The following is a 15,433-nucleotide window of genomic DNA, read 5'->3' on the forward strand; positions in this document are numbered from 1 at the left end:
TTATGGAATCTATGTTTTTTGGGTGGGGAGAAGGCAGGAAATAAATGAACACAGCCTCTTTAAGAAGCCTAAGTTTTGGTTTGTCAAATGAAAGACATGCCCCAACTATGATATCCTGGCTGTAGGCAGTAAATCAGAAATTATCTAGGTCTAAGCCTTCTTTCCCAACAATTCTTGGTGGAATGATAAAAGTGCATTTTTGAATAAAGAGAGAGGCTCTTTGGGAATTTGACTACTGGAGTGCACTCTACCCCCGGGCATATGCAAAATATTCAGGCATATGGAAAAACTTCAGGTGGTCCAGAGTGTAGCAGGATATGCAGTTTTTGATGCACCAAAATGTGCCCATGTTACACCATTGCTACATGAAAGCACTGGCTTTCAGAAAGCTTCTCCGGGGCAATTCAAGTTGCTGGTTGACATCTTTTAAAGTTGTATAAACCATAGGTTACTGGTAGGACCACCTGTAACCAATATTTTCTCCCATCCTCTTAGATATGGCAGAATAAGCATGCTTTGGGTCGTTAGTGAAGTAGTAATAGATACTGATGGCCCTGATTTTACTAGCCTTTCAAAAACCCATGAGAAGATTGATCCTGTCCAGCACTGAGGCGAGGATGTGAGTTACCAGAGCTATAGCATGGCTGCTCGTGACATGGGAGAGCTGAGATTTTTATAGTTGCTATATGGATGTTTTGTGGTTTGAATGGATTGGTTATGTTTTTATTTGATAAATAAACAAGCAAGCAAGTGGAGTTCCATCTATTCAGGATTTTCAGCCTGGGGTTAATTCATAGACTCTTTGCCATAAAAACCTACTGTAATTGTTGTAGTATCCCATTCAACAAATCCTTCTCTTAAAAATGCACACACTTCCTTTCCTCTTTTCAACAGAAACAATAAAAAGAGGAGGAAAGACAGCAAAATGGTGATGGAAAGGGTAGCAGAGCTGGGAAGGGAAAGAAGATGGTGGAGATGAGGCCAGGCCAAGTAGAATCTGGACAGAGAAGATATAATCAATAATCTTCAAACTAGTTTTCAAAGACAGTTTAATGTTTTTAGTAATGATCTAGACAGCAGACAGACTGATTAGGAAAGTACTTATGGCTGCAGTCACATTTTACCATTGTAAAGTGAGCGTCCAGTGTGTGTCTGGGAAGCAAAGATGACAACAGTGTGGTACTTGAGAATCTTTGAGCGATGGAACCGCACCTAGTAAATATATGCTTTGTTTTCCAAAGGAAATCAGTCACTGGGGAACATGGGAACCCTCTGGGTCAACCTTCCTCAGTTAAGCCCTCAGATGATTTGAATGTCAAGTCTCAGATTATTCCATTATTGTGAACATTGGGAAACATGAAAGTTGAATTCCAATACATTTTCCATATTGGGGAGGCTATTATGGAGAGCAGATACCTTCTGGCAGAAGTCTAGGGCTAACAACATCAATAATCAAAATTATTCCAATTGTCAGGTAATTCTCAAAGCCTATCTTAAAAGCAAGTACCAGTGTATTAATACTTCCTGACAGCCATACATTTTTACATTTTTCAAAGAGTATTAGATCTTTAATATATAAAGAATACATCTGAAAATACCACTGTAATAAACCTTCATTGTTTTCTAGGTCCTTTAAAACATTTTTTTGCTGACAACCATGTGAAGAAGAGTTGCAGGATTACATTTTCAAAGATGACTGTTGCTTATTCATTCAAGACATCACCTCCACTGAAGGCAAGATTTCAAAAGAGGCTTTTTAAATACATTCTGTTGTTTCACACTGTACTGTCTGCCTCCATTCCCAAGTCTTCTAGAAGAAAAAATCTTTTAAAATGACACCTAAAAGCATGTTGACAATTTCTAAGCTAAACTGATCAAAAGAAAAGAGCTGAGAAACAGGACGTCATTTGAAGTGCAAAATGATATTCAGTTACTTAAAACTACGGTGGTATTTAGACCATGGAAACTGAGTGTATGCTTTTTGCAAGCATGAACAAGGAAAATGTTTTGGAAATCTGAATATGAAAGGTAAGAGACTGCTAAACTACAAAACTACAGGACACCCAGATTTTTCTCACCAATTTTATTGCTGACCTAGTTATGACCTATCTTGTACCTGTGCACATTTGTTTTCATGCCTAGAGGCAGAACCTTACATTTCTTGCTTTGAACAGCATTTTTTAAAATCCCATTTATATCCCGCCCTTCTCCAAAGACTCAGGGCGGCTTACAATCTAAAGCACAAATCAATGTGCTTAGCAATAGCCTTCATTCTATGTATATGCCTGCTTATTAGGGCTCCCCCCCCCCCAAGCGGCATTATTACAAAGTCAGCTTATTGCTCCCAACAATCTGGGTCCTCATTTTACCTACCTCAGAAGGATGGAAGGCTGAGTCAACCTTTTTTTTTGTTGGATAGAGGCCACTGTTCAGCCTATCTTATGAGGTGTTAGCAATCTGGCATCCACTCTCCTGTTTGTATCAACTTCAAGACTTAATAACCTGTTTCAGTACTCCCCAGCCATAGAAAGTACAGGAAAAGGGGAAAAGGGTTTTAGTCTTGGCTCCTAATGATATCATTGTATTATTGCTACATCCTCTACAGCAGACATGTCAAACTCACAACATCACATGACATCATGAGATGTATCAGAACTTTTTCCCATTGCTTGCAATGGGGTGGGAGCAGTTTCATCATGACGCGTCTGGCCCACAGGCCAGCAGTTTGACACCCCTGCTCTACAGGTTTCTGGAATTACAAGCCACATACAAAAAACCCTGTTCATTCCACAGTTGCATGGCGCAGTGGTTGGCACAATGGTTAATGTGTAATATTACAGGCAAACTTTGGCCACAGTCTGGAGTTCGATCCTGATGGAGGTCTAAGTTGACTCATCCTTCTGGAGGTTGGTAAAATGAGGACCCAGATTTTTGGGGGAAATATTCAAATAATGCTTCTACATTATAAACTGCCCAGAGAGCGCAGTGTAAAGTACTGTGGGGCAGGATATGATATGATATATGATATGATATAATACGATACAATATTGCTGTTTGCCAAACAGCAACTTTAGATGTATATGACTCAAATACTGAAATGGAAGTGATGCATGTGTGTGTACATGAACATTTTCAGTGGTGGGACCAAGGAGATGGCTAACCTGGTATGATTCTGATCCAGACTGCTATCCATACATGCTGGAATGCCCTCAAAGCCATTTATTTCATTTAGAATAAAAAATGACTGCACTGCACAATAATAGCAAATACACTCTATACATTCTGCAGTGACAATATTTCTATCATCTAAACATTGCTAGAAGAATGTTTCAGTATTTTATATCTGAAGTAATTGAATATTACCATTTTAAAAAATAAAATGTCTTACTGCACCAAAAATTTTTATGCATGATGCTGAAGAAATACTGATATACCAACAAGGGGGAATGGAATGTGAAGATGGCAGAACTTGCAGAAATGGCATAATTGACCTGTTTGATCATAGATAAAACCCTATGTACTTTTATAAAAGACTAGAAACTTTTTATGGACTTTTTACTGAAAATGGAAAAATATGAAATGGTAATTTCTGAATTTGCTAAGTAAAAAAGAGTTGAATATAGGACAGAGGGGAACTGTGCAATCTAATCTTAGAGAAAAGGAGGAATAATAATTTTAACAGCTTTAAAGAAGATCAGAAGTTACTTCTTTAATTGTTTTTTACCTTTTTATTGTCTCCCACTTTTTCTTTTATCTTTTCCTTAATTTTTCTTTATATATGTTTTCATGTCTGTTTTTACTCATGTAAAATTTTTAAATAAAAAATATATCTAAAATGCAAATCATGGTTAAAATCCAATTAATATATGAATATCAACAGCCAAAGTCAACACAGTATAAAATGTAAAATGATATTAAGATTTGTAGTAATTTCTATCTCAGCAATTAAAGACTTTATGGTGATCTCCAAGGTGGGGAACTTAGCTGGCTTTCTGTTAACAAAACAGTGAGTTTTCTAGGAAATTTACTGCATGCTCCTATAATGGAATCTCCCAAAACAACTCTATAACAAAGTAGATTGCATCAGGAATTCTGAAGTGGGAATAATAGGCATGAGCTCTGTTGCTTTGCTAAACTGTTGCAACAAAACAATGTTTTTCCACAGAAATAGTTTGGGAAAATTTTAATTAGTTTGTATGCATTGAGTACTGTTTTGAGGCATCTTTCCTCATCCTTTAACAAAAACCCCTGTTCAGTGTTTCTTTCTGACAGTGCCATAGAACCTGTTTTATCATTAATTTATAGCTTGCTGCAAAGAAGCCTCTCTTGTACTCTCTAGTTCAGGGGTAGGCAACCTCGGCTCTTTTATGACTCATGGACTTCAACTCCCAGCTATGCTGACTCAGGAATTCTGGGAGTTGAAGTCCATGAGTCATAAAAGAGCCGAGGTTGCCTACCCCTGCTCTAGTTGTATTGGACTGTAATTTCCATCATCTCAAATCAGTACAGCACAAGGATAATGGCAGTTATAGCCCAACATATCCAGAGGGCATCTCAATGGAAAAAAATATATAAAATCAGTTCCCAGATTCATCAAATGCCACCTTTCTTCCTCCACTACTGTGCTATCAACTTTGTTGTCGTATATTTGAAACCTAGAATATAACACATTTAAAGCCCACCAGTGGGATATCTTATAAATTAATTGTATTTTAATTGTATTTTTCATCCAATATGTTCCAAACATGAGCTTCCCTTGTCTCCAATCTTTGTCCTTAGACCTTTGTCCTTTATCCAATCTTGGACCTTTGTTCAACCTTGCATAATACAGATTCCAACAGAAGAGAATACTTGTAGTTCAGGGTTGAACTATGAAGTTCATGGTGCTCTCTGAACTTGGCTGCTTGATTGTAGTTGTTTCATTACCCAACTAGTTAATACCATCAGTGTTGAATGTGAACTCAGATCTCCCCCATCCCTGCACTTCACAAGCATTCAAGGAGTATTATTTTTACATTCTTTCTCTTATCTCTGTTATATAAATGGTAACAAAAGTACATGTTAAAGTTCAGAAATTCTTCAGCAGATTATGCCACACATAGGACTTCATGGAAGGAGGTTGCTTTTGACATTTGCTAATTGTGGCTCAAGAGAGAGTTACTTTTATGGTTACGCATATTAAGCAAGTGTACCTATTTTAATCTGGACAGTCTTGGAAGGGTGTTATTCCCAAGCATTACATCTAAGAAAAGAATATGGGTGAAGGAAATATCGGAAACTCTATATTGTAATAGGACAATGCTGCAGCGCTGTTCACTGTATAGACACACACACACAGGCAACACAACATTCAAGAGAAGGTGAAGCAGAATGAACATAAAATAGCAACAATGTTCTATTTTATTTCAAATTTCAATTTGCTTCTATTATTTTAGACTCAAACTGAAAAGTCTGGGATCCATTAGATTACCTGCCCCAATGTTTTTCACATTTTAAATATTAATACCACTGGAATTCTACCTAAATTGTGCTTAGCCACAGACTGAAAGTCACTACTGATCATGAGCGTTATGGAATACTGCAACTGCTTCAACAAGTTTTCAAACTGTGGTTTACAAGATTTTCACAGCAAGGAAAGGTTAATCCTTTCCCAATTTGAAAAAGCAGTATCAGTGCTAGCATCAAGGGGAGCCTCAGATAATTTGCCATCCAGACACAGAGATACAGACATGAAGCTCGGAGGCACTTCTACATCAAAATGTCAGGCTCAGTTGTGTCTTTGGGGTGGGGTGGGGGTGGGGGGAATCTGTTCAAGCTCTTCTGTAAGTTTAAATGAAAAGGAAAATGGCACCATTCTGATTTTGCTACTGACTGGTAGAATGGAAAGCACAAAGTTACGTTCTGGAAAGAAATACATCGAAAGCACATCCTCGTTACTGTGAAAATTCATTGGTATAGAACAGGGGTCTTCAAACTTGGCCCTGTTATGACTTGTGGACTTCAGCTCCCAGAATTCCTCAGCCAGCGATGCTGGCTGAGGAATTCTGGAAGTTGAAGTCCACAAGTCATAACAGGGCCAAGTTTGAAGACCCCTGGTATAGAAACTTCACCTGTTAAATTTTGGCCTGCCCTAACAGTGGAGTTCTGACACTAAAACACACACACACACACACACACACACACACACACACACACACACACACACATATACAAAACTGGCACCCCCGGTTTCCTGAAGCAAGACGTGACGGTACAGCTGGCAACGGCAGCTGAAGAGGACGGCGGCCAAATGCGCGGACGGGGCTCTGAAGAGATGAGGGCTAGGCCCACCGCTCGCGCCTGCCCTTCTGCCCGACCAAGGAAGCAACCGCTCTTCTCCAAACGAGCTTGGGGTATTTCGCCAGACGGGGAGTCGCGCACGGCTCCCGAGTCCCCGCCCGGGGTTAGGAGAGGAGGGTCCAGGGGCGGCTCCTTGGGCGGGGAAGCGCTGCCGGGGACGGCTAGCTCACTCGGCGCTCGGCTGGCCGTCGGGTCGATTCGGTAGCTCTTCGCCGTACGCACGGCCCGATTACAAAGCCAGCAGGAGGAGGCGTTGAAGCGGCGGCAGGCAGCTATCCGAGGAATGCGCTGAAGATGGCGGCCGGCCGGAGAGCGCCCAAGAGCGGCTTGTTGGAGCTGCGAGCGCCGGGCGAGCAGTGGCTGCGCGTCTTGGTGACCCTTTCCGAAGACTTCTTGAGCGTCGTCCCCAGCACCAAGGGCTCCGAGGAGCCGCTGCAGCCGCCGCCCAGCCCCGTGCAGCTGAACGGTGCCGAGGCGTGCGTCCTCGTCCCGGACTCGATAACCAACATCAAGCGCACGGTGCGGATCGTGAAGCAGGACGTAGGGGGGCTCGGCATCAGCATCAAAGGTAAGCGGGAGGGCGAGGTCCCTTCGCCTCCATTGTTCTCCCTAGCAACTTTTATCACACTTTTGCTTTTCCTCCGCCGACCCCGCTCGCGACCCTGCTGTCAACCTGCCGCTTCTTGCCACTCCAAGTAGCTTTGGGCCAAGCTACAGTAGTGGATTCCCCGCATAGTACAGCACAGCTGTCCGTTTCGCCCCCAGACTAGGGGATTGGCTATTTTGGGGCACTCGAGATCTAGCGCTGCCTTCCTGTAGCGGGACTGGGAATCTCTCCAGAGTTAAGAGTTCTGCTACCTCTTTTTTTTTTTAATAAGCCGCTTTTGGTTTCATGCAGTAATGACCTTTGAAATCAGTTTCATTCCTCCCGCCTTCAGAAAAAAGAAAGCAAAACTCCAGAGGATAGTGAAAAGGAGTGGAGGAAAGTCCCCACTGAAGTTGAGACGAAATTAAGGAATTTATTAATTGCAGTCAAGTTCATCCGCCCTAAGGAACTAGAACTGTATTAAAGTTTGAAAGTAACAACTTGGAAAATAGTGCTGCCTTCTTCTCTTAGCTTGATCTTAGACAGCTGCAAAGTGTATGGTTTGCAGACTAAAAATCCAGTCTGAGAAAGTATTCAACAATCCCGTAAACCTTGGAATTTATGTAAATTTTGTTCTGCAGGATCTGATGTTTAGGCTCCATTTTTAAAAAATAATGATTTTTAAGATGAAGGTTTTCAGACTGAACTTCTGGCTGGACTTGTGCATTGGGTAAAGCAGATAGATACTAGCTTGTTTGATTTAACATGCTTAACACGCTGCGTGGATCCAGCAGATCATATTTTATTCAATAAGCAAGAGCTAGGCATAACATAAATTAGTGCAATGCATGAACCAAGATTCTGCTTCAATGCTGCACTGGTGAAAGTCCAGGGCTGCCTGCTGTTTACAGGTAGTCAGGTGTGGCTACCTACATTTCCCTAGTTTCTGGATCCATAGGCTGCAAAAGCTGTTGCTGCTGCCACTGCCTCTCTCTTATGAATACGTAAATCCATAGTACGTGTGTGTGTATATTGCTCCATTTGCAATGTTTGCCCTGACATCAAGTTCAAAGCTTAGTCCAATTGTACTATGCAGGAGTTTCTTAAATATAGGAAGAACTTTTTAGGGTGGAACAATATTAACAATGCAGATCCTATATATACCTATACCCAGTTAAGAATACACAAGACTACATATTAAAACTCCTAAGAACAATTTATTTTGCACAACAAAGGAAAAATATAAATTGTCTAATTAATTGCAGATGAAATATGAAATATGCAAAGGAATTGTTAAGTATCCTTAATAGAGATTTAAATTACAAATTTAAATTTGTATTCAAAATGGACAATTATATATATGTGTGTGTGTGTACATATTTGTATATATGTATATAGCATGTATATGTATGTTATATATGTATATGGGTAGATACATATTTTCTTTTGAGATCAGGCAACAGAATTTCATTTTTAATGTGGGCCATTGTGCTCACAGTAAAAAATGACAATAAAAGTTATCTTATTTAAAAATTTATACACGCTTGCCTTGAAATATATTTCTTTAAATTAATGATGACTGGCTTCTGGGTAACTATATAGATTTACATTGCTGAAAGGATGAAAGAAGTTCTTAAAAAAGCTCCAAGACTAATTGTGTGTGTGTGTGGAGATAGATAGAAAGATAGATATAGATATAGATACAATAATTTCAAAATTGGACATGCAAAAACCTCTAAAATTATCATACGTACCACATAGGTTTGGCCATGCCAGCTGAAAATTATAACAGTAATAGACTGATATATTTGCAGAGCAATTGGTTTAGAGAAGGCTGGTCTAATGCTTTACATACCACTTCTCAAAACTGTTGCTTGGAAGAGCTTTTTGCCATCCTGGGAGAAGAGAAGGTCACACTTCATTAGTCTCTAGCATGGCTCTTGTGTTCTTATTTCTTGTGACTGCTCATGTGGCCTCAAAAGGAGAAGAGGGTAAAATCAGATATCCAATGAATGTTTCTTTCATTTGAATGGAAAGGGTCAGAAATACAAAAGGGAACACATTTCTCCATGAGACTTGCACAGATGTAAAAGACAGAAGGCCTTGTCTATGGGTGACAGGTGATATATAGTAAAGTTAGAATCAAATCTTCTCAGATAATATTTTCTAAAGCATTTGATGCCATATTATCTTTGACCTTCAAATTGAGAAGGGACAGCACACCTTGTAGAGACAAGGGGTTTTCATTTGCATGCAAGTGTCATGGGAATTGTAGAAAACAAAGTTATCACCACATCTATAAACAATACTCAGCTTGGTCAGTAAGTATGAATGGAAAGTGAAGGAGTCAGCCTTTTCCTGTCTCATACATCTAGAGAAGCTGGCTTCAGTCCATAAATGCTTGTATTACAATAAATTTTCTAGTCCTGAAGGTGCTACAAGGATTTGGGAGTGGGGGAACATCTAATCTTGTTTCTTTGTGTAATCTTATTAGTGACATTCCAGGTCGAATCAATTAATGAAAACAAATAATTTGGGCTTTCTAGTTAGAGGGATATTAAATATGCAGACACATTCTCTTCATTATGCAGATACTTTCAGGTAATTGCTAAAAATAGTTCATTTACATAAAATTTCAAATGTGCTGTTATCGAATATTTTTAGGTCAATCTTATCCTTTAAAACCCCACTTGGATTTAGAGCTATATTTCTCCATGGGAAAAGTTTTGTTTTTGCTTTTCCTAAAAAACAGGGGAATATACCTTTGGATTTGTGTGGTTGTTCAGCCACTACAGAAGTCAAGATGGGCAACTATATTTAGACTCATTATTGATAATTGATTATGTGAGACCATGCTGTTTTTGACTCCTAGCAGCCACATAGATAAACAATTTTTCTGTGATGACCTTTCCCTAACTTGATCCTTCAAGCCTTCCAACCGTACACTGATCACCAATGTAAACTGTGTCTATTTTGCTCCTCATCTTCTTCTCTTTCCTTCTACCTTTCACAGCAATAGAGCTTTTTACAGAGAGCTGGGTCTTCAACTCATAATATTTAGGCTTAAAATGTATTTGTAAGAATTCAGCCGTGCGAGTTTTGATGGGAGCTTCCCGATACTCCCGCATAACACCGCTTCTCCATGAGCTACATTGGCTTCTGGTTGCTCTCCGGGTGAGATTCAAGGTGCTGGTAATGACCTATAAAGCCCTAAATGGCTTGGGTCCGGACTATCTAAGGGAACACCTGCTGCCGGCATCATCTTCCCATCGTCCTGTGCGCCCCCACAGGGAGGGCCTTCTCAGGGTATCGCCGGTTAATGAATGCCGGCGGGTTATTCCCAGGGGAAGGGCGTTCTCTGTGGGTGCGCCTGCCCTATGGAACCAGCTACCCACGGAACTTAGGACTGGCCCCGACCTTCGCTCATATCGCCGGGACCTGAAAACTTGGCTCTTTGATCTGTTTGGTCCAGACTGTGGGGTTGTTAATTTAGCTGGGTTTTAGATTTACTCTTGGGGCTTGAATTTAATTTAATTGTTTTAATTGATTTTAATTTTTTGTATTTCATGGTTTTAACTGCCCTGTAAACCGCCCTGAGTCCTACGGGAATAGGGCGGTATACAAATTCAATAAAATAAATAAATAAATAAATACCTATGGCACAAAACTTCTGTTTGAAACTCAGTATGTTGTGTTCTAGAAAGACACAGTTGAGTGCCAAGGTCCTGGAAGGAAGGTAATAAAATGATGTAAATAAAGTCTTTTTTTCCAACAATAAACAACAAACAAATAATAAAACAAAAGCCAATACAGATATATCTACTCCCACAATATATACATGTGATATAGTATAAAATCAAAATATAATAAAATATAGTTCAAAGCTTAAAATACAATATTACTCAAAGCATGTAAAAGCACATCTATAGAATTGTATCTGGAATGTGGACAAGTATTTTTATGCATTACTTAGGACAACATTTATTTTGTAAAATTGAATCATCAGAAAACAATGTTGTTTTGCACTTATCTCTATTTTTACAGCTGGGCCATTCTATAAAAACTGCTATTGTTCAGATATCTTTTCTCCCTGTAACAACTCCAGAAATCCTCCAGAAATGTAACTGAGTCTATCCTTAATTACCACCACTGCAAAAAACAAAATAAACAAAAAATACAAAAAGAAGGTACAAAAAACCAGAGAAGGTTTGCATAGAACAAATCTTCTGTTTTCTTTCGTATGTTTGTATGACGTCTTCTTTAGTGGCTTTTATTTGGATTCTGTTTCCAGGTGGTCGGGAAAATAAAATGCCCATCCTGATATCCAAGATTTTTAAGGGGCTGGCTGCAGACCAGACAGAAGCACTGTTTGTAGGGGACGCCATCCTTTCCGTCAACGGTGCTGACCTGTCCGATGCTTCCCATGATGAGGCAGTGCAAGCTCTGAAGAAGACTGGCAAGGAAGTGGTACTGGAAGGTAAGCAGACCATTTTAAGGTGGTTGAAAGTTGCTAAGGCCCTAACCCAGGGGTAGGCAATCTTGGCTCTTTTATGACTCGTGGACTTCAACTCCCAGAATTCCTGAGCCCCATGGCTCAGCTTGGAAACCTCCCTTTCCCCTCAGCATGGCTGGCTCAGGAATTCTGGGAGTTGAAGTCCACGAGTCATAAAAGAGCCAAGGTTGCCTACCCCTGCCCTAACCACTTCCATTTCTGACATCACCCAGTGTTATGCTATGGTTACTATATCAACTATACATAGGTGTCATTGATTTTACCTGATTATATTATAAACCACCAAGAATGTTTGTGGAGTGTGGTAATAAATATAATAGAGAAGTAGGTAAACAAACAAATGTCACCCATCTGCTCTTTCCTAGAAATGCTTCTATCTCCTATAATAGTTTAATTGTAGATGTGATCTGGGATCTCACATCCTCAAAATATGCCAGCTCAAAATTTATGCAAGAGAAAGAATGACTATAGCTTTGTTCTTATTCTTAAGTCAACTTGAACTGTAGATTTTGTTATATATGGAACACCAAATTTAGCTGAAGAGTCACCTGGCTGTAGCAGAAACCTTCCTATTCTTTCACTGTAATAATTAAGATCCATATCTCATAATTGCATTCTGGGATGGTGCACACTGTTCTAGCCGGGCACAGCTCCTTGGCTTCCAGTCTTCACCCAGACAGTTGTTTAAACTCAAAAGACCAGTGGCCAGAAATTCAGGGACAGAACTCTAATTTTATTACAGATAAAATTACAGATAATTTTATTACAGATATTAGAAAACTAACAGAAAACTAACAACTGCCAACTGTAAACCTCAAGCCATATATATTTCCAAAGAAGCTGAGAGCCTACCTTGTTCAGTGACCCTTTCAAAGTTACAACAACTGAAAAAAAGCTTTCCTCTTCCATTATCTTTGCAGTGTTTTTCAGTCACATAGAATAGAATACAGCTGGAAGGGACCTTGGAGGTCTTCTAGTCCAGCCCCCTGCTCAAGCAGGAGAACCTATACCAGGGGTGTCAAACTCAATTTCATTGAGGGCCGCATCAGCATTGCGGTTGCCCTCAGGGGGCCGGGTGGGTATGGCCAGGGTGGGCGTGGCCTCCTGGGTGGGCGTGGCTAGAGTGTGTATGGCCTACTGGGTGGGCATGGCCAGCTCTACATCATTCGCATCAAGGGTTCCTATGGGGGCTTGGGCAGGAGTGGGACAGATCTGAGGGTCTCTGAGAAGAAGGAGGGTCTCTGGGCCAAGGCAGTGGGGGCCGTTCCCTCATTGTTTCCAGGATGGCTTCATGGGCCACATGAAACCACTTCGCGGGCCGGATCCGGCCCCCGGGCCTTGTGTTTGACATGTCTGACCTATACCATTTCAGACAAGTGGCTGTCTAGTCTCTTCTTAAAAATCTCCAGTGATGGTGCGCCCACAATTTCTAAAGGCAAGCTGTTCCACTCTTCCACTGGTTAATTGTCCTCACTGTTAGGAAGTTTCTCCTTAATTCCAGGTTGCTTCTCTCTTTGGTCAGTTTCCAACCATTGTAATTCCAACCATTACAGCCAGTATGCCTAGACCTGTGCCTGATCTGTGGTTTTCTTCCCTCCCTCTTGCAAAGCAGAAAGATAGGAGAGGAAGAGATTACAAGAGAATAAGCAAGCACACTATGGGGACTATATATCAAAAGCAAAGTGCTGGTTCTGTCTCTTTGTTGATTCTTGATATTTGGAGATGACCAAGACTATCTGATCAGAAAATATGTAATTGATTACTGGAAATATATTTTACAGAGACTTGAATTTATTAACTCCTATTATTTGGATGATGGGGTGGTAGGGGAAGTATGGATTAGCTACTACTGTCAAGCAGAAGGTTGTGTCTGCTGAAATTTATCTGTCATTTTGGGGAATTGTAAGGTATTACAAACAATTAGTTATCTGGGGGGGGGGGAAATCTACTATTTCCTGAAATATTTAGGTCACTAATTCTCCTGTGTACCCAAATACCTGGATAATTACAAATACACTGGACTTGCCCTTCCATTTATATTTGTATTATGCAGTTAATTTGGTTTAATACTTGAATAACTAAAAAAAATCATGAAGGCACATCCAAGCTTTTTCAAAAAGCTTGGTTTGTACAATCATGAAAATTTGATATAAGTAATTTTCACTGCCTTCTCTTTCTCCTTAACACCCAAGAAACTGAAAGAAAGTGGCTGTTGTTTCAGAAAGACAGTGGAACTTTTTTTTCTCTATGAAGTTGAGACTGAGTCTAAGTATCAATATTTCTTATAGAATCTGACATGAACAGTATTATTTTCTCAGTGGAAATGCTGGGGTTTATAATTTCAACCCTAGGAAAAAATGGATGCTCCTCCTGAGATTGGGAACAGATTTCAGTGCAATAACTTGTCAATTTACTCCATGTGTCTTAAAATAAAAGGAAAGGAGAAGGTGGTAGCAAGTTCCTGAAGTCTGAATCTAGTAGAGTGTTTTTGATGTGAATCTTTTTACAAGGAATCAACATCCTTACCACACCCCAATCTTAAAATTTTAATATATAAATTGTCTGTTTATCTACCTTGATAAAGCCAAATAGATTTGATTTTTAAAAGATTTGGATTTCTTCCATGTTTAAGAAACAGTTTGCAGTGCCATTTTGTAAAGTTGTGCAGCTAACCTTCTTGAGTCTGAGCTCCAATCCTTTTGAAAAATTATCGCTCACTTACATCTTCTTTTTATATGGCTGATACAGTATAGATTTATTCAACTTACTTGTCCATATTGCTGTCTATGAATAATGATGTAATGGTTCTTATTCTACAGGCTGAGATAGGATGTCTATAGCATAAAACTCAGTCTGTTTATAATGTTAAAGAATAGTAGTGTTTGCTTAGCAACTCTTGTTTTCTAATCTGTGCATTATATACATGAACCTTAATTTATAATTCTGCATTTCTTATAATACTCCAAACTTTAAGATGGTTAGTTTACCATTACTATGGTTACCAGATTTGCAATTATATAATAGCTTCTTCTAGTTTAAAATAAATATTGGCTCTCATTTTCTTGCAGAATACATCTGAATCTTTATAGGAGAAAATTGGCATCCCATAACCATTTGCTAAATTGGAGTGTGGAACTTGAGCATCCAAGGAACGAGAGCTGGTGAAATAATGAGCTGAGGTTTTAAAATCCTTGCTTGGCTCTGAAGGTCATTAGTTGTTAACCAGCGTACTGTAATTTACTGTATAATGTTTTTGTGAAGGCATATAGCAAATGGGACAATATCCACATCAGCCTTTCCCAATTCACCAGAATTCCTCAGTGCCTGCCACTTGGAAGGAAGATTGCTTTAAACTACTCTGATCCTTTGCAGATTATAGGTAGAGTAACAATAAACCAAATTTTGCTCATTTCATCAACAAATCTTTAGAAATCTGTATTGTTATAGCATGGTGGAGAATCAGGTGCATTTCTTTTTATTCCTAGACATTAACCATTGATTGAGGGTTGATTGGAGCTGCCATTCCCACTCTATATAGGAAAGACAGATAAAGCATCTGTTCCTGTTACTTGAAATAATCAGGGAGTTATCATGAACTTCATTATGAGTTTAGCTATCTTGATTCTTGTGAGCAGCCACTGATGGTTGTCCCTGAACCTGAATGAAATGTCAGAAATACTCATTAATTGAACAGAATTTCTCTCAAATATATAAAAAGTAATTAGTTGTAGAGTTTGACAGAAGATTCCAGAGAAATATTTTTAAAGAAATTTTGCAATTTGAATTTAGAGTCAGGGAAGAATAGAGAATCCAAACAACAAGAAAAATTGTACTATTTAAAAATCATCACATTTATAACCACATTTATAATCATGTTAGTTTTCAAGCATTATAATATACTCAGGTAGATACCTGGATTTCAGTTTATTTGGAAGAGGGAATTAAAATAATGACACTAATACAACACTATGCAGGCTTAGAAAATTGTAAGAATT

General features: G+C 39.3%; 1 protein-coding gene across 1 annotated transcript in view; it reads left to right on the forward strand.

Annotated features, from left to right (window-relative positions):
• The first annotated feature begins 6,191 nt into the window (after positions 1 to 6,191).
• SNTA1 (syntrophin alpha 1) overlaps positions 6,192 to 15,433 on the forward strand; it is a 67,999-nt gene continuing 58,757 nt past the window's right edge. The window contains exons 1-2 of the mRNA XM_083358253.1: positions 6,192 to 6,907; positions 11,217 to 11,402. Of these exons, the coding sequence (XP_083214379.1) occupies positions 6,634 to 6,907; positions 11,217 to 11,402 (460 nt within the window). The 5' untranslated portion in view covers positions 6,192 to 6,633. The remainder of the gene's footprint in view (positions 6,908 to 11,216; positions 11,403 to 15,433) is intronic.

The sequence above is a fragment of the Vipera ursinii genome, assembly GCF_947247035.1.
Source record: "Vipera ursinii genome assembly, chromosome: 3".
NCBI lineage: Eukaryota > Metazoa > Chordata > Lepidosauria > Squamata > Viperidae > Vipera > Vipera ursinii.